The following is a 19,144-nucleotide window of genomic DNA, read 5'->3' on the forward strand; positions in this document are numbered from 1 at the left end:
TTAACTGCTTTTAATGGCTCCCACTGCTTAGAGCCTAAGTTCAAGCTCTTCATTAGCATGGCTCACAGGCCCTTCATGACCTGACCAAACTTATCCCCCATAAATCCTAATCATGCACTTGACATTGCAATAATTCTGCATGTTCCTTCACCATGGCATGCTTTTTCCCACTTAAGAGCTTTTGTTTATGCAGTTACTGTAACTTTGAAAGGCCTGCCCGTGTTTGCTCATCTGTCAATCTCACGTTCATCCTTCCAGATCTGCTCAAGCAGCATTTTCTCCAAATCTTCTCTGAACAACAAGCTGTGCTCAACATTCCAGCCTTGTGTTTCCCTAGTACCTTGTGCATACTTTATCATGTTATGTTGACATTATCTATTTACCTATCCAGGATCTTTACAAGCTCCTTAAGGACACAGACCATGTGAACTCATAAAGTAATATGGTGAGTATATTTCACTTAATACAGAACTTATATCACTTTGTGTATTTGGGTAATTACTTTTTATGTAACTGTTATGTCTCCCTTGTGAGGCTGGAAGCCCATTAAGGGTAGGAATTATATTTTATAATATTGTGTATCCTTATCAAATAACTAATGTTCTAAAGATATTAATTAATGATTATTATTGTGAATATTATGAAAAACACCTCAAGGATATACTCTGCTATTCAGTTGCCAAGTTGTGTCCAACTCTTTGCGTCCCCACGGACTGTGGCATGCCAGGCTTCCCTGTCCTTCACTATCTCCCGGAATTTGCTCAATTTCAAGTCCACTGAGTTGGTGATACAATCTAACCATATCATCCTCTGTCACCCCCTCTCCTTTTGCCTTCAATCTTTCCCAGCATGAGGGTCTTTTCCAATATGTCCGCTCTTCACATCAGGTGGCCAAAGTATTAGAGCTTTAGCTTCAGCATCAGTCCTTCCAATGAATATTCAGGGTTGATTTCCTTTAGGATTGACTGGTTTGATCTCATTACTGTCACAGGAACTCTCAAGAGTCTTCTCCAGCACCACAGTTCAAAAGCATCAGTTCTTTGGCATTCAATTTTCTTATGATCCAACTCTCACATCCATACATGACTACTGGGAAAACCTTAGCTTTGACTATCTGGACCTTTGTTGGCAAAGTGATGCCTTTGCTTTTAAATACATTGTCTAGGTTTATAATAGCTTTTCTTCCAAGGAGCAAGCGTCTTCTAATTTCATGGCTGCAGTCACCATTCACAGTGTTTTGGAACCCAAATCTGTCACTGTTTCCACTTTTCCCCCTTCTGTTTAAGATGAAACGATGGGACCAAATGCCATGATCTTAGGTTTGTTTTATGTTGAGTTTTAAGCCAGTTTTTTCACTCCTCTTTCACCCTCATCAAGAGGTTCTTTAGTTCCTCTTCACTTTCTGCCATTAGAGTGGTATCATCTGAATATCTGAGGTTGTTGATATTTCGCCTGGCAATCTTAACTCTGTCATGTAAAGAAAGTAGCCCATTTCAGGGAAAATCTAATTACAGCAGATTCTAACAAGACTTCTAAATTCTTATACTGATTGTTAATATAAAAGATTGAGAAAAGTGAAGCATCACTTAGTATGTATTACACATACACACAAAAACTCTTTTGTTACTATAAAAGTATCCAACTGACAGGCAGAGATATCCACAAAATTGAGCTGCTTTAATAGATAACTTCTTAGGTAAGGAACACCATATTTTATGCGGCATTTGTAGTCAGTCCTGTTCAACCACATTCTTGCTGTGGTCCCCTTAAATCCCCTTATCCTCCTAGATAAATTCATCCATTTTCAAAGCACTGCCAGCATGTTCTAGCCTTCTTTTGCTTTCTTACAAGTTTAAGGGAATTTGGGAAAGTCAAGGCAAGCTTTATTTTTTCCGTAGAAATATTTATTATTCCCACTTGGTCCACTACTTGGTCCATGAGTGGCTCCATGGTGGTTAAAAAGCTATCTAGTACACATAAAAACATACTAAATATTGGTAATTATTAGAGAAATGCAAATTAAAACTACAATGAGGTACCGCCTCACATGGGTCAGAATAGCCATCATTAAAAATCCTACAAAATAGGGGCTTTCTTAGTAGCTCAAAGGTAAAGAATCTGCCTGCCAATGCAGAAGACATGGATTCTATTCTGATTCAGGATGATTTTGAGAAAAAAATTCTACAAATAACAAATGCTAGAAGGGTATGGAGAAAAGGGAACCTTCCTACACTGTTGGTGGGAATGTAAGTTGGTGCAGACACTATGGAAAATGGTATGGAAGTTGCTCAAAAATAGTAAAAATAGAGTTGCCATAAGATTCAGCAATCTCACTCCTGGGCATATAGCCAGACAAAGCTATAATTTGAAAGATAATGCACCCCAATATTCATAGCAGCACTATTTATAATAGTCAAGACATGGAAAAAACCTAAATGTCCATCAACAGATGAATGTATAAAGAAGATGTGGTACATATATACAGCAGAATATTACTCAGCCATAAAAAGAATAAAATAATGCCATTTGCAGCAACATGAATGGACTTAGAGATTATCATACTAAGTGAAGTAAGTCAGAAAGAGAAAGATAGATACCATACGATGTCAGACACAAATGAACTTACCTATAAAACAGAAACAGACTCATAGACATATAAAACAGACTTACTGTTGCCCGTGGGGAGGGAAGGTAGCAGAGAAGTGGACTGGAAATTTGGGATTAGCAGATGCAAACTATTATGTGTAGAATGGATGAACAACAAGGACCTACTGCACAGCACACGGAACTATATTTAATATCCTGTGATAAACATAATGGAAAAGAATATGAAAAAGAGTGTATATATATATATGTATAACTGAATCACTTTTCCAAACAGCAGAAATTAACACAACATTGTAAATCAACTATCCTTCAATAAAATAAAATTTTTTAAAAGCTGTTTAGTGGCTGCAGGGAATCTTCCAGGCCAATGCCCTAAAAGCAGGGGAATGCCAGGGCTCCTTAAATGACACTGGGTTCCATTCTAGAGGCTCCTTGGCATGCTTGAGGGTGAGCTCTTTTGAAGAGATACCCACTTAGCCCAGTCTGGGGGCCTCCAGCCTGTTGAATTTAATTAGATAGTGGCCAACTTCTTGATGAGTTTCACCTTTTCATCTAGAAAGTGGCTCTCCAGGAAGTCACAGAGATGGGGGTTTATAAGGGTAGAACCCAGGGCATGCAAATCCAAAAAGCTTGGTTCATGAGATGGTTGTAAACCTAGCATCCCGGGTTTACCCCATTCATCTTGAGAATACTTCTCCTTGTCTTGGAAGAGGGCTCAGCTACTGCATTGGTTTTGCATTCTCAAGAGATACACTTCTCCTTGGCCCACTCATGAAAAAAGTGGCTCACAACCTCCAGAGCCACATCACTGCCTTCAAAATAGAAGCCCAGCTAGAGGTAGGATGGCGATGGCCTGCACCTTGGTGGAAAAATTCTTATGAATCTGGAAGTTTATGGTTGATCAGCAATAAGGAGCTGAGCTCCATACTGTTGGCTGGTCCTGGAGGTTGAGGATGGCTAAATGGTTGGTTCTGAAGACTGTGACTGGAAAAAAGGTTGGAGGATGACAGGAGGCTGGAAGAAAGGGTGTCCCTAGGTCTGTTCTGACCAAATACTGTTGAAACAAGAGACACATCTGTGGCACCAGGAGCGGAATGAAGGCAAACTCCTTATTCTCCCAATATAGCATAAACACTTTTATACATGTGTGATCTGGATAATATAAGGGTGCCTTTCAAAGGAAAATGAAGAGCAAAGCCATCATAAAAGGGCAGTATGTAGCCTGAATGAAAGTGTTAGTCACTCAGTCATGTCTCACTCTTTGCGACCCCATGGACCGTAGCCCACCAAGCCTGTCAGGCTCCTCCGTCCATGGGATTTTCCAAGGAAGAATACTGGAGTGGGTTGCCATTTCCTTCTCCAGTGTAGCCTGAGGGAGTGACCTAATAAGCCTGTTTTCCTTATTCTTTATGGCTGTTTCCATGTTAACATCTAAGATGTGTTTGAGCACACCTTTGTGCCCCAATTGTTTCACCTCTCAACTTCATTGTCCACTACCTCTCTAGAGCTTACGCTATATTATCTTCACAGTGATTGTATCACCCAATCACTTGGACTTTTATTTCTAGAGATGTATCTCTAATTTTACATTTGAATTTACAAAAATCATTAATGATTATGAATAACAACAAATATTATTAGGCAACTGCTTTTCACAAAGCACTATGGAAATCAAAGATGAATAAGGTGTGGATAAGCCTAGCAGTCCTCAACCCTTGGTATGCATCAGAATGGCTTATGTAGTTTTTTTTTTAATATGCAAGTACCAACTGCAGAAATTCTAACTCCATTGGTCTGTAGTCTAAATATCTTTTAAAAATTAACACATCTATTGATACCAAAGTCAGACAAAGACACTACAAGAAGAGAACACTACAGATCAACATCCCTTATGAATGTTGATACAAAAATTCTTAATAAAATTCTAGCAAAACAAATACATCAGTATATTAAAAAGTATTACATACCATGACCAAGTGGGACTCATTTCTGGAGTAAAAGGATGGTTCAACATACCAAAAAAACAAAAAACCCTCACTTATATGATTATCTCAATTGAGGCAGAAAAACCATTGGGTAAATTCAACACTCTAGTATGATAAAAACACTCAACAACCAAGGAATAGAAATAAATTCCCTCAATATAATAAAATCCTTGTTGTGAAAAATCACACAGTGAAAATCATACTCAATGATGAAAGACTGAAAGTATTCTTTCTAAAATGAGGAACAAGGCAAAGATGCTCACTTTTGCCACTTCCATTCAACATAGCACTAGAAGTTCTACCCAGAGCAACTAGGCAAGAAAAATGAATACAAGATATCCAAATTCGAAAGGAAGAAATAAAACTATCTCTGCTTGCAGATGCAAGGAACGAAAAGATTTCCCTCAACCCTCTTATCCCTGGTTGCACCTGAAAATTAAATGGGCAAAGACAGAGTAACAGGAGAAAACCATACAAATTTGGTTGTTTTATGTGGCATGAGAACTTTTATAAAGAAACAGAGACCCAAAGAAACAGTTAAACCTAAATATCTTTATGCTAAGTTTGATAAAGTATAGAGAGTTATGAAGAAAAATCATAGTTCAAAGAGTATGAAGTATAGTAAACTGAATGAAACTTAGCCAGTTTGATTAGATTTTCCTTAGTGAAAGTCGCTCAGTCATGTCCAACCCTTTGTGACCTCATGGACTATACAGTCCATGGAATTCTCCAGGCCAGAATACTGGAGTGGGTAGCCGTTACCCCAACCTAGGGATAGAACTGAGGTCTACCACATTGCAAATGGATTCTTTACCAGCTGAGCTGCCAGGGAAGCCCTTTGTGACCCATTATTTGGAGATAAGGATGCTCCTTTCCTCTTGGTAAACAGAGGGCATCTCTCACATGAGATGAAACACGGTGACTTGCTTCAGGGGAGAAAGTTTGCAGGCGAAGGTGAAAATCACTTTCCTGTTCATACCATTTTCTCAAACTCCTTTAGCCAAAAATATCCAACATACCAAGGTGCCATATAATGGGGTGAAAGTGTGAAAGTGTTAGTCGCTCAGTTGTGCCCAACTCTTGCGACCCCCATGGACTGCAGCCCATCAGGCTCCTCTGTCTATGGAATTTTCCAGGCAAGGATTCTGGAGTGGTATGCCATTTCCCTCTCCAGGGAATCTTCCCCATCCAGGGATCAGACCCGGGTCTCTTGTACTGCAAGCAGATTCTTTACCGACTGAGCTACCAGGGAAGTCATATATTATGGGGTAGCATGTCTTAAATCTCATCATAGATATATACCTTATATGTAGAAAACCCTAAAGATTCCACACAAAAAAACTGTTAGTACTAATGAATTCAGCAAAGTTCAGTTCAGTTCAGTTGCTCACTTGTGTCCAACTCTTTGCGACCCCGTGGACCACAGCACGCCAGACCTCCCTGCCCATCACCAACTCCCAGAGTTTACCCAAACTCATGTCCATTGAGTTGGTGATGCCATCCAACCATCTCATCCTCTGTCGTCCCCTTCTCCTCCTGCCCCAATCCTTCCCAGCATCAGGGTCTTTTCCAATGAGTCAGCTCTTCACATCAGATGGCCAAAGTATTGGAGTTTCAGTTTCAGCATCAGTCCTTCCAATGAACATTAAGGACTGATCTCCTTTAGGATGGACTGGTTGGATCTCCTTGCAGTCCAAGGGACTCTCAAGAGTCTTCTCCAACACCACAGTTCAAAAGTATCAATTCTTCGGTGCTCAGCTTTCTTTATAGTCCAACTCTCACATCCATACATGACCACTGGAAAAACCATAGCCTTGACTAAACAGACATTTGTTGGCAAAGTAATGTCTCTGCTTTTAAATATGCTATCTAGGTTGGTCATAACCTTCCTTCCAAGGAGTAAGCGTCTTTTAATTTCATGGCTGAAATCACCATCAGCAGTGATTTTGGAGCCCCAAAAAATAAAGTCTGACACTGTTTCCACTGTTTCCCCATCTATTTGCCATGAAGTGATGGGACCAGATGCCATGCAGGGCGGGCTCGGACACCCGACAGGCGCCCGGGGGGTTCCCACCCTCCCCCAGGGACGCGGGGGTCACGCGCAGGCAGCACCACACACGGCCACAGCCCGCCCACACAACGACTGCCATAGTGGCCACAGGACTGAAAAAGGTCAGTTTTCATTCCAATCCCAAAGAAAGGTTATGCTAAAGAATGTTCAAACTACTGCACAATTGCACTCATCTCACACACTAGCAAAGTAATGCTCAAAATTCTCCAGGCGAGTCTTCAACAGTATGTGAACCAAGAACTTCCGGATGTTCAAGCTGGATTTAAAAAAGTCAGAGGAACCAGAAATCAAATTGCCAACATCTGTTGAATCATTGAAAAAGCAAGAGAGTTCCAGAAAAATGTCTACTTCTGCTTTATTGACTATGCCAAAGCCTTGGACTGTGTGGATCACAACAAACTGTGGAAAATTCTTTATGAGATGGGAATACCAGACCATCTTACTGAGAAACCTGTATGTAGGTCGGAAGCAACATTTAGAACCCGGACATGGAACAATGGACTGGTTCAAAGTTGGGTAAGGGTATGTCAAGGCTGTATATTGTCACCCTGTTTATTTAACTTCTACGCAGCGTACATCATGCAAAATGCTGGGCTGGATGAAGCACAAGCTGGTATCAAGATTGCTGGGAGAAATATCAAGAACCTCAGATATGCAGATGACACCACTCTTATGGCAGGAAGTGAAGAGGAACTGAAGAGCCTCTTGATGAAAGTGAAAGAGGAGAGTGAAAAAGCTGGCTTAAAACTCAACATTCAAAACCTAAGATCATAGCATCCAGTCCCATGACTTCATGACAAATAGATGGGGAAACAACGGAAACAGTGACAGACTTTATTTTTGTGGGCTCCAAAATCACTGCAGATGGTGACTGCAACCATGAAATTAAAAGATGCTTGTTCCTTGGAAGAAAAACTATGACCAACCTAGACAGCATATTTAACAGCAGACACATTACTTTGCCGACAAAGTTACATCTAGTCAAAGCTATGGTTTTTCCAGTAGTCATGTATGTTGTGAGAGTTGGACTATAAAGAAAGCTGAGCACTGAAGAATTGATACTTTTGAACTGTGGTGTTGGAGAAGACTCTTGAGAGTTCCTTGGACTGCAAGGAGATGAAACCAGTCAATCATAAAGGAAATCAATCCTGAATATTCATTGAAGGACTGATGCTGAAGCTGAAGGTCCAATACTTTGGCCACCTGACGTGAAGAACTGACTTATTGGAAAAGACCCTAATGCTGGGAAAGATTGAAAGCAGGAGGAGAAGGAGGCAACAGAGGATGAGATGGTTAGATGGCATCCTGACTTGAGAGATATGAGTTTGAGCGAGCTCTGGGAGTTGGTGAAGGACAGGGAAGCCTGGCATGCTACAGTCCACAGGGTCGCAAAGAGTTAGACGTGACTGAGTGACTGAACTGAACTGAACTGATGATTCAACAATTCTACTTCTGGATATATATCCAAAATAACTGAAAAGAGGTACTTGAAGAGATATTTGTATGTCCTGTTCATTGCAGGATCATTTACAGTTGCTAAAACAGGGAAGCAACCCAAGTGTCCCTTGATAGATGAATGGGTAAGCAAAATGTGGTGATATACATACAATGGAATATTATTTATTCTTAAAAAGGAAGAATATTCTGACATATGCTGCAATGTGAGTGAACCTGGGGACATTATCCTAAGGGAAACAAACCAGTCATGAAAAGATAAATATGGAATGATTCCACTTTTATGAAATACTTACACTAGTCAAAATCATAGACAGGAAGTAGAATGGTGGTTGCCAGGAGCTGTGGGGAAGGAAGAATGGAGAGTTACTATTTAAGGAGTATAGAGTTTCAGTTTTACAAGATGAAAATAGTTATGGAGATGGATGGTAGCGATGGTTGCACATTATCAGTGTATTTAGTACTACTGAACTGGATACATAAAATGGCTAAGATAAATTTTATGTTATGTATATTTTAGCACAATAAAAAAACTGAAAAAATATTCTTTGGTGATTTTCATGCGCTGCAAGGGTTGAATTATTGGAAAATATCACTTGCCGTTTGAGGAATCAGGGTGAAGTCCATGAAGAAGTACAGTGGAATGAATCCAGAATTTAGATCTAAGAGACCTGGTTTCCTCTTTCGCCTTTGCCTCTTACTATGACATATGAGACACTTGCTTAGTAAGCCTCATAACTGCTAAGCCTAGTTTTTATATGCAAATAAAGATGTGACAAAGACTCACATCTGTCACAGAATTTTTATGAAGATTTTAAACAATGAAGAGAGATAAAACATGTGGAAGCACACAGAGTAATGCCAGGTCTGGAGCTGGCAATCAGTAAATGATAATTATGTCTGAACCTGAGCTGGCATTTGAGTCAGGCCTTGAAGGATGGATAAGATTTAAACATTCAGACCTGAGAGGAAAATGTTTCCAGTAGAAAAAAGAAGAGTTTTTATGGACTGCATGGTTTTATGGCTGTTTATGTGTATGTACCATACAAAACACTTGGAAGCTTTGGAGTCAAATCAGATACGGATCTTTAGTTCAAGAAGCTAACAGTCACCTTAGTAACTCATTCATTAAACTGATACAGATACTTGTTCTTTTGAAATGTTGCTTGTATTCCTAATGTGCCACATATGTTTTAATAGGTGTTTTCTACCTTAAAATATTTTACAAGTATCTATAATAGATGTTCATAAAGGTTCAAAGAGGAAAAATTATATAAAATAAAAATTACTACCCCCACTTTCTCAATTCTATCTTCCTCAGATGTAACATGTGGTATGTCTACTTAAAATCACTTTTTGTGCACTTAAAAATACATTATATATATATTTCTTTTTGCCTCTCAAATGAAATCATACCTTACCTGCTGTTCTGGAAACTGCTTTTTATCCACTTTAAATAGCGTGCCAGTATCTTACTATGTCAGTATATGTAAAGCAACCTCATTCTTTGAAATAACAGTATAGAATTCCATTTTATGTACGTTTCATCATTTCTTCAATCAGCTACCTATTGATAAGCATTTTGGCTATTTCCATTATGAATAATGCTGGAATTAATATCCTTAGACATATCTGTGTGCTCTGTATAAATATATCTTAGGGGAAATTCCCAGAAATGGAACCAAACAAAATTTCCACATTTCAATAGATAATGTTAAATTGGTATCTTAATGGAATGAATAATGTATACTTCCCAATAAAAGAATATGAGAGTTGCTGTTTCCCTACATGTTCATCAACCCTGGATATTATCAAACAAATTTATTTATAATCAAATCTAGGTAAAAAGTGGTTGATTTTCTTTATTCTACAATTATTAATAAAGTTACTATAAAATTTTTAAATAAACAATCTTATTATAAAGTATGACTAAAGTTCAGCATCTTTCCATGTGTTTATTTCTATTTATATACTTTTGGGTGAATTATCTTTTTATATTCTTACTCATATTAAGAAATTATCTTTATTTTGCAAGATTTTTTCAGTTTGACTTTTTTTTGTTGGCACTATCATGTCTTTCCCCATGTACAAATTTTTAAATTTTATGTAGTTAAATTTATTAATCTTTCAAGTCTTTTGAATTCCTTCATTCCAGGATTTTAAAAAAAATGGTATACATTTTAATTCCAGGGCTTACCTGGTGGCTCAGCTGGTAAAGAATCTGTCTGCAATGCAGAAGACCCAGGTTTGATCCCTGTTGTTGGGAAGATCCCCTGGAGAAGGAAATGACAACCCACTCCAGTATTCTTGCCTGGAGAATTCCATGGACAGAGTAGCCTGGCAGGCTACACCCTATGGGGTCACAAAGAGTAGGACATGACTGAATAACTAATACTTTCACTTTAAATTCCAGTCTTTAATTGCAACATTCTATCAAAATAATATTCATGATATGATAAAAAGAGGGAAAAGTTTATAAATTTTATCTTCTGATTATACTACATCAATTATGGTAAAAGTTAATGAATGTAATTTATTTATATTCAGTTTTCCAAATCAAGAATTTGGACAAAATTAGTTAATTATCCAAAACATGAAGTTTATTCTGGCCCCACTGGCAACTGTTCTGATTTGAAGAAATGACAGGTAAAATTTTAAAGAATGCATTTTTTCAGAAATAGTTTTAAAGATCTGGGAGTCCTGTATTCTCCTCCACAGAGTATTATTTTGTAAATTATTAGTCTAAGTATAGATTACATTGCTGGCATTATAGTAGTGTTTTAGTTGTCAACAGTTGTGTACTAACACATCCCCTATTTTCAACAAGCTTGAGGGTATGTTTTAATTTTATTACTGTAAAAAAATTTAAATTATGTTCATAGTCTAAACCTTGCCTGCTAGCAAAACAGTATGTAATGTTTTATTCTCTGCTGATACCATCATCTCTAACCATTGCCACAGATGCAATATGGTACATTGATTACCTCTGTTTCATCTGCTCTGCTTTGTATTTCCATTTCTGGAACACTAAAGCACTGCCAAATTAGCAATACATCTAGATAAACTACTAATGCTTGCATCATCTGAAACCTTGAAACCAGTATCTCTTATTTGCTGAGCTAAGCTAGGAAGTTGCATTCTTTTTTTTTAAATTCACACACAAAAATTCAAATTCTTTAAAATACATATTTAAATGTTTTAAAAAATCAACTGTCAGCAAAATATTAAAAATTTCTAGATTCCTAGATAGTTTATTCCCAAAGTTTTTAGCAATGGCATCCCAGCATGTATCTTTTACTTTTCTGTATTATGTAACTGCTGTTCACCTGTTCGTCTGTTGTAGCATCTGTTGTTCATCTGATATAGCATATTTGCCTTTAGTAGTGATCTGAATAATTAGAACAAGGATTCTTTCAGGAAGTGGATTCTATGGCTGGGGGATCAATTTCTTATTGACATTTAAAAAAAAATTTTGCAGAAGAAATATATATTAATTATACCAATTGTAATCTAATCCCAGGGGTTTGTCTCTGGAGTCTCTGCACTTGCATGGTGCAACTACTTCCAACTCACTGTAGGTACTTCCAAATCCATAGGGCTTACATTCCGATTTCTACTAGACTCCAACACTTGACATGATCTTTTCCCTCAAACAAGATTCATGTGTGATTTTTATTCAAAGTTATGATTCTTCTGGTCATGTCTTTTCTCACCACCCCAAGCACCTGTCTTTAAGAACTTGTTCCTAAAATTGCCATTGGTTCAATACTCTTTCCACCGTCCAAGCCTCCATCTAATCCTGCTGATAATTCAACTTTACCCCTTCAAAGATGCTATCTTTTACCTCCAGATTATATCAGATCTCCTTGCTATACATGATTAGGTTCACAGTACTTTTTTCCTTTTATTTCTCATGGTCTGTCATCATATTGGTGCTGTTATTTGGAATGCCTGCCACGTTCCATGAGAGACTGTTTCTGCATTGCTCACCATTTTACTGTTAGAGCCTGGCAATTAGTAGATACTCAGTACGTATTTGTTGAATGAATCAATGAATTCCTGTCCAAACTCAAATCGCATACTCTCCAAAATGACATTCCTCACCTCTCCAGCCACAGTGATCGACAAATTTCTTTCCTGAATTTAAGACTCCTCTTGTTGATGCCATTCATTTATCCTAAGGAATCACAGATTCACAGAATTCAGTAGGAGTAGATAGCAAGCTTTCTACTGTAAATAATGTAACTCACCAAAATAAAAGTCTTGGTTTTATTTTTGTGAACACCTTCATTAATGATGGGGACTTGAATTCTTCAGTATCGTGAACCATCCTTGGACTATTCAAATGTTTAGAAATATTTCTTATATTTAGCAGGACATTCTTGTGCTTTTCAAGATGAATTTGGCTCCCACGCATAAAAGAATAAGCCCATTTGCTCTTCTAATGATGGTCCTTTCAGGTAGTCAGATTGCTCTGTTGCTCAATCAAAAAATAGCCCCTCCTTCAACTATTGCTTTTATGCTGTGGTTTCTGGACTCTTTCATCATCCTGATTCCCTCTCCTGTGAATTCATTCCAGTTTGTCAATGTCCTTCTTGAAATAAAATTACTTTTTTTTACCAGTAATTTTATTTTAAATTTAAAAAATTTTATTTTTTGAAAGTTAAAGTCACTCAGTTGTGTCCAACTCACAGGATTCTCCAGGCCAGAATACTGGAGTGGTTAGCCTTTCCCTTCTTCAGGGCATCTTCCCAACCCAGGGATTGAACCCAGGTCTCCTGCATTGGGGGCAGATTCTTTACCAGCTGAGCCACAAGGGAAACCCAAGAATACAGGCAGATTCTTTACCAAGTGAGCTCTCAGGGAAGCCTAATTTTTTCTATTATTATTATTGAAAATTTTTTTTTAAAGTATGCTATTATCATAATATTTAAAATTTCTATAAATTCAGAGGTTGCTCTTTTAAGAATAAATTTGTGACAGTTCTTTAAGTCTAAGTTCAGAAATTTGAAAAGTTAATTTTGATTAAGTAATAGATTTCTGGCAGCTGTGAACAGTTGCTGGAGGATTGCTTAGATTACATAACCAATTCTATACTTACAGTTTAAAATTATCTGACTTGCTCTGTCCACTTGCTAGTTGAACTTCAAAAGGACTTAAACAAATGAGTAACAAAATACTGTGCTTGTTTAGGTGTGAGGAAAAGATTTAGTCTTGTAGCTATTACCTGTTAAGGATCCAAACCCAATGGTTAATAATAATAATAATCAGCTCTTTCCTGGGCTCAACAAAAATGTTTTGATGTGGTTCATACCAGCCTCTGATGAGGGTATGAGCCTTCATTTAAAAAATCATCATTAGTTTGAGTAGTCATTACAAACCTTACTAAATTGCTGATGATATCCTTCATTGCCAAGCATGAATTGTCCTTTTCAGTCCTTTAAATAGAATTTATCCTCCATTCCAAGATCATAATAAATTGTAAAGTTGCTGATAATAGTTAATCCTCAAAACAAGACAACAAATGCTACAGAAGAGAAAGTAGCAAGTAAAATGGAAAAAATAGAAGAGGTAAGAAGGGGTTGAGTCTCTCTGCTTAAATGGTTTTACTGTCTGGCACATAGTTATGATCAGTAAATGTTTGCTAAATGATTGAAAACATTTGGGCTATAGGCATAATTCTACAATGGGAACAACACATAAGCAAGGTAGTTGGCTTATCTGGTAACTTATTTTCAATTTCAATTTTTACTACATTTTCAGTATTTTTGATAACTCAGTATGAGTTCAAGATAGCACTACAGTCATTAAAAATACTCAAAATTTCCCGAACATGGTATAAGTCAATCTCCTATAATCCAAATATAATCTAAACTTATGTATTATAATTTTCTTCTATCCTACCTTCCTTTCTTATGAAAAATTCACTTAGGCTATTTAAGAAATAGTTATTTTAAAAGTAGCTCATAAATGAAGCTATTAGTTGGCCCTGGATAGAGCCAGCTATAACAACGTGTTCAAGCAATGAAAGGAACAAAAGAACCTTTGGAATGCACCAGCTTGTTCAAAAATAGCAGTTTTTTTTTTTAAGACTCTAAGGAAATGAAATTTTCTTTAAGGATTTTGTTGCTACCTTTCCTACAGAAATTACCTAGATTGCTTCTTGACCTCTACTTTGAGAGTAGAGGAAGTCTTGCTGTATAGTATTAGTTCCATAGCATGAAATGTCCAAAATACTGTAGTTCCTGCATTCCTTGCACATTTGGACTTATTTTACCCCTGTATTAAAATATATATCCTTTTTTTTTTTTGTATTGAGCTATAGTTGATTTACAATATATTAATGTCAGGTGTACAACATAGCAATTCAATATTTTTGTAGATTATGCTCTGCTTCAAGTTATTATGAACCAGTGGCTTACAATATATATTCTTTACATAAATTTTCAAGAGAAAAGGCATTGAAAGTACATATTTATATTTTACATGAATATACATTTTATATATATATTAAAAAATATATGTATATTAAATATATAGATATGCCCTACAAGCAATAATTGAAGTTTGAAAAATATTACTATACTTGTAAGTTCCATACTTTCAGAAGCATACACTAATGTGAAATAATTTTTGGACTATTTGCCATAAACCAAGTAAGTACTTGAGACAACCTGGGCTACATTTTAAAAATTCTCTTTAAAAATAAGAAAGTAGAAGTTTATGCTTAAGAGTCCAATTTGCCATCAAAGTTCAGAAATGGTTATGAATCTTATTCTGCTTTACTTATTATGATTTAAGGATAGCCATCATATCAATCGAGGTGATCACTATAACTTCCAAAATCATTGTAGATAAAATACAAAAATTCTAAACTAAAACTGTTTTTACGTGAGATAAGTCTGTAATAAATTTGAAAACATCCATTGATTTATTATTTACAAGCAGTTTGTCAGGGTTCATTACATACCGTGCACTGTTTTAGGCACTAGGGTACAAAAAAGAATATAACATAAAATTCTTGCCCTTAGGGAGCTGACATTTTAGTGACAGATGTCAGCTTTTTTCTCCTTTGTAGGTATTTAGCATAGTTTTTACAAACAGTTACAGAAATAGTATGCTACAGAACCTAAAGAAAATGAAGAAGCATTAGTTGAAGACTTAAAAAGTGGGTTTGTCTTGTTTGTACTAGGAACTAACTGTCGCATTAAATTAGCATTTCAGAAGTAGCTATTTAAATCCATATTGTTGACACTACAGTGAAAGCAGTGAAACTAGTCAGCAGATGATTAAGTTTTATGGTTGATGTCCACACTTTTGTATCCTGAGACCAATATCAAGTTTCTGGGAAAAACATCCTTGCTCTCTCCCCATGTCCCTCTATCATTAAGTCAGGGTCTCAGCTTGTTGGTGTTAAATGTGTTCTGGGAATAAAGATGTATCTCAATCATTCTTTCTGCATTTTTCACTTATCAATCTGAGAAGATTTACTTCAGCTTTTCCAGGTTTGTTCCTCTCCTGAAGCAAGAAGCATTTAGATTGTTTATTATATTCCACAAGGGAAAGTCTGCATTTAACTGGCTACTTTTTCAACTACCAAGACCATCCGTTTAGTAGAATCAGTATTATTTCTGGGTGAGTGGAACAAACTTTACTAGCAGCTGGAGGTGGTATGCACATTTCTAGCTAGATTACTGACTTTCCACTAACTAGTCTATTAGGAAAGCGACACTGTTCCCACGGAAATTAACAACCATTCAATTCAGGCTTGAAATCTTAAGGCTGAAGTGGAGAAATAATTGGATTGTCATGGGTTGTGTTACTGTTTGAGGAGGGCAGACAGGAGTTAGTGAATGGATAGTGTCAAAATGGGACTTTACTAAATGACTCATTAAAAGTACAAGAAAGACAAACCTCTACTGGCCCCAGAAGAATAAAACAGAAAAAAGATTCAAAAACCTGTTTTCAAACAAAATTTAGCAAATGTGGGAAACATATAAATTCAGTCTGGATGCTTGCAAGACCACCTCCCCTATCACTCAGGCCGGAGACCGGGCACAGGTATGAGAATTTTGCAAAAACAGCTTTCAAAACTATTTTCCAACGTGAAACGGTGTGCCTGAAGAGCTTCGGAGTGGAAAGCACTTCACGCAGTCTAGTATTCTCCCTGGGTTGCTAACCTCTCCGCCTTTCCCATCCCGCCACTCCCACTTGGCCGCCGCCTCTAGGCAGAGGGCGTTTGTTTACGTGACGTCAGCCGTAGTAAGCAGCACCCGCCCCCGTTTCCCTCTGGCCGCCGCGTTTCCCGCGCCACGGCGCTTCTCCCCTTAAAAGGACAATAGAGGCCTCGGGAGCGCGCTCGGCCGCCGAGCCTTTTCCCCTCCCAGCCCGCGACGCGCGCGCGCCCGTATGCAAATAAGTTCGATTCAGGAGAATTTTGTACCGGGAGCCGCGCGTGCGCAGAGGGAAAGCGGAATCTACACCTTCCCCGCCAGCGGTAGCAACTGCAGAACTGCAGGAGACAATCTTTCTAGACAAGGCAGTTGAGGAGGAGGGAGCGATTGAAGGGGGGGTTGACTTGGCGTGCACCGCGCCCCTCGGGAACGTTATTGCGCGTGGAACGGCTGCTTTTGGAAGGTGAGTAACTCGAACCATTACTGTGGTGCAAAACTGTCTCACGAGGCTTTGATTTCAGAGTGGTTTCTTTTCTCTTTTCACCTCACCTCACCGCCTCCCCCAGTCCTTCCAAAGACACGCACACATTTATACACACAGGAAGTTTTGTCTTGGAGATGGCATTTCGGGGAGCGCTGTTTTCGTGATCCTCAGACCCCAGATTCTTTTGTATCTGCATGTTTAGTGTGCCCTTTTTAATTCGGGAGGGTATTTGAGGAAAAGCGAAAGTCTTCGGGTGGGGGAAGTGAGCGGAGCCTGGAAAGGGGTGAGGAGTAGCCGGAGTTCAGGGATCCACGTTGAAGGTGACAATGACTTGTCGCAGCCGCAGTGTTCGCTGGCGAAAGGGAGCCCGGTGGCTTAAAGGCCCCAGAGAAAAGGACTTGCTGGCGATTGCAGAGGGGCCCCGGGTCTGTGCACCCGCGTGGGCGCGCGCCCGGGAGTGGCCGGGCGCCGTTGTTGGCCCTCGTGGTTTAGTTTCTTGCGGCTCCTCGCGCGTGTTGTCATGAGGGTGGACAATGAACGCCCCTTGCTCGGAAACTAAGTTGCCGCCTACTTGAGAGCTAGAGGGCGGAGGGGGTTTAAATCGGCCTTTCGGGTCGGTGCCGGCGTGGCCATAGTGCACGCGGGTGGCGTTGTTCGCCCAACTCCGGAGGGATGCGGATGCGACAATGAGCAACACGCGGCCGCTCGGAAGCGGCCCCGGCTCGCAAACGCCTCTCCCCGGGCCGCGCCCAGACAGCGCGGGCGTCCGGGGTGTCGGTGGAGCCTCAAGTTTGGTTCGCAAATTGATTCACCTGTAGCGTATAAAGTGGGCGCCGCGGCGCTCTCTAGGGCGACGGTGCTTGGCTTAAGATGGCCAGTCGGAGCCGAGTTGACTCCGGGATGGAGGCAGCGGCGTTGTCTGCGCCAGAGGAGTGCGGGAACTCCAGAGGGCACTGCTTTTTGTGCGGAGCGTGACAGACCACGTGCTGGGGCTGCGACCCGGGTTTGGTCCGGGGTCCGACTGAGCGTCCGGCTCGCGATCAGCGGGGAGATGCGGGCGCTGTCGGGGCCGGCCGGCGGGACAATGTGACTTGCTGATGATGGCGTCTTGCCAGTTTAAAAAGCAGAGTGAAAGTCGCCAACTCTCGGCCGGTGCGGGGCGGGGGATCCGGGCGTTTCTCATCAAGGACATTGCAAAACTTTGATTAAATGGACCTACTGCTTGGGGAGGACGGCGGGACCGGCCCCGGACTCCCGGGGCGCAGGGTCCGGACCCTTCCCCTGGGCGATCGTCAAGTGTCTCCCCCTGGGAAACAATCCCACGCCCCTGATGCTGCACGTAGGCAGCGCCCGGCTGGACAGAAAACAAAGAGCTGCATGTGCTGGTGCGGGCCCGGCCGGCGCTGGAGGCAGCCGCCTGGCAGGCCGGGCCCTCCTAAGTTCGGGCGAGTTTCGGGAGGGGCTTTTGTCCCTCGGCCCCTCGCGGGGAAACTTTGGCGACGCTACTTTTGCGCGGTGCGGTGCCGGAGCGCGGGGGGGGAGGCGGCGTGCTTCCTCGCGGTGGGCGGCCGAGGGGCAGCAGTCGGGGCTTGGCGCTGGAGCCGGGGCCCCGGGTGCCGCGACGGCCGAGGGCCGGGGAGAGAGCGGCCGCGAGGGCTCGGCCCGCTCCCCGGGGCCGGAGCCTGCGTCTGGGAGGTCTGTGGATCCGCCTTTGAAGTCGAACTGTTGCCATGTTTGAATTACGTCAGGGCAAAGCCATGAGGAGGAACAAGCCCCGGCAGCGCGGCGTGCGGGAGGCGCGGCCTGCGGGAGGCGCCGGGCCGGCCGGGTGGGCGGGCGCGGGGCCCGTTGTTCCGGCGCAGGTGAGGGAGGCGGCGACGAGGGACGCGCTTCCCTCCCGCCGCCACCCCCTCCCCTGCGGGCAGCTCTCCACTGGAACTTTCCTCCCGACCCCAGCTGCTGTATTTACCCACGGGTCCGCCGGGGAGCGGTTCTGTTTGCCGCCTGGGTGTCTCTGTCTCGGCCGTCGCCGCGTGCCCGGGGGGAAGCGCAGCCTGGGGCCACCGCGGAGGACTGGGGCGGGACGGGGAGGCATTTTGCTGCTTTCGGGGAAACCGGCGAGCACCCCTTCCCCCCAGCCGAACCACGGCCCGCATGTTCAGGGGACCCAGCCCCGACGACACCCAAAAAGCAACCGCAGGGAACTTCGGGGCTCCCGTTGTCCTACAGAGGGAAGTGAGGACTGTGGGCAAACCGTGCGTGCAGCTCTGGTCTTTGTGTGTTTACGTGTGGGAGGGGGGCCGGCTGTGGCCAGGGCTGTTTTGGTTGGGGAGGTGCTACTTGGGGTGGTCGGGCGGTGCCGAGTTTG

The 19,144-nt window shown here is 41.1% G+C and overlaps 1 protein-coding gene and 2 long non-coding RNA genes across 5 annotated transcripts in view; 2 read left to right on the top strand and 1 right to left on the bottom strand.

The window, feature by feature from the left end:
• The window catches only part of LOC145546030 (uncharacterized), a 1,126,586-nt gene that overhangs the window by 176,706 nt on the left and 930,736 nt on the right, over positions 1–19,144 (bottom strand). The window lies entirely within an intron of this gene.
• Positions 392–9,893, top strand: LOC145546031 (uncharacterized). Its single transcript, XR_014082435.1, has 2 exons — positions 392–445; positions 8,691–9,893. It is a non-coding gene; the product is annotated as an uncharacterized LOC145546031 (long non-coding RNA).
• Positions 16,627–19,144, top strand: part of SINHCAF (SIN3-HDAC complex associated factor) — a 30,828-nt gene continuing 28,310 nt past the window's right edge. The window contains exon 1 of one of the 3 annotated variants that reach the window (XM_081591735.1): positions 16,627–16,755. Coding sequence is in view for 2 of the 3 variants with exons in the window: in XM_081591733.1 (XP_081447859.1) it covers positions 17,986–18,115 (130 nt within the window). In the remaining variant the exon portion in view is untranslated. Of the gene's footprint in view, positions 16,756–17,002; positions 18,222–19,144 lie in introns of those variants that run through there. The other 2 variants (XM_081591733.1, XM_081591734.1) reach the window with 2 other exon arrangements.

This window comes from Giraffa tippelskirchi, chromosome 4, assembly GCF_054371585.1.
Source record: "Giraffa tippelskirchi isolate mGirTip1 chromosome 4, T2T-mGirTip1v1.2.pri, whole genome shotgun sequence".
In the NCBI taxonomy this organism is placed as follows: Eukaryota; Metazoa; Chordata; class Mammalia; order Artiodactyla; family Giraffidae; genus Giraffa; species Giraffa tippelskirchi.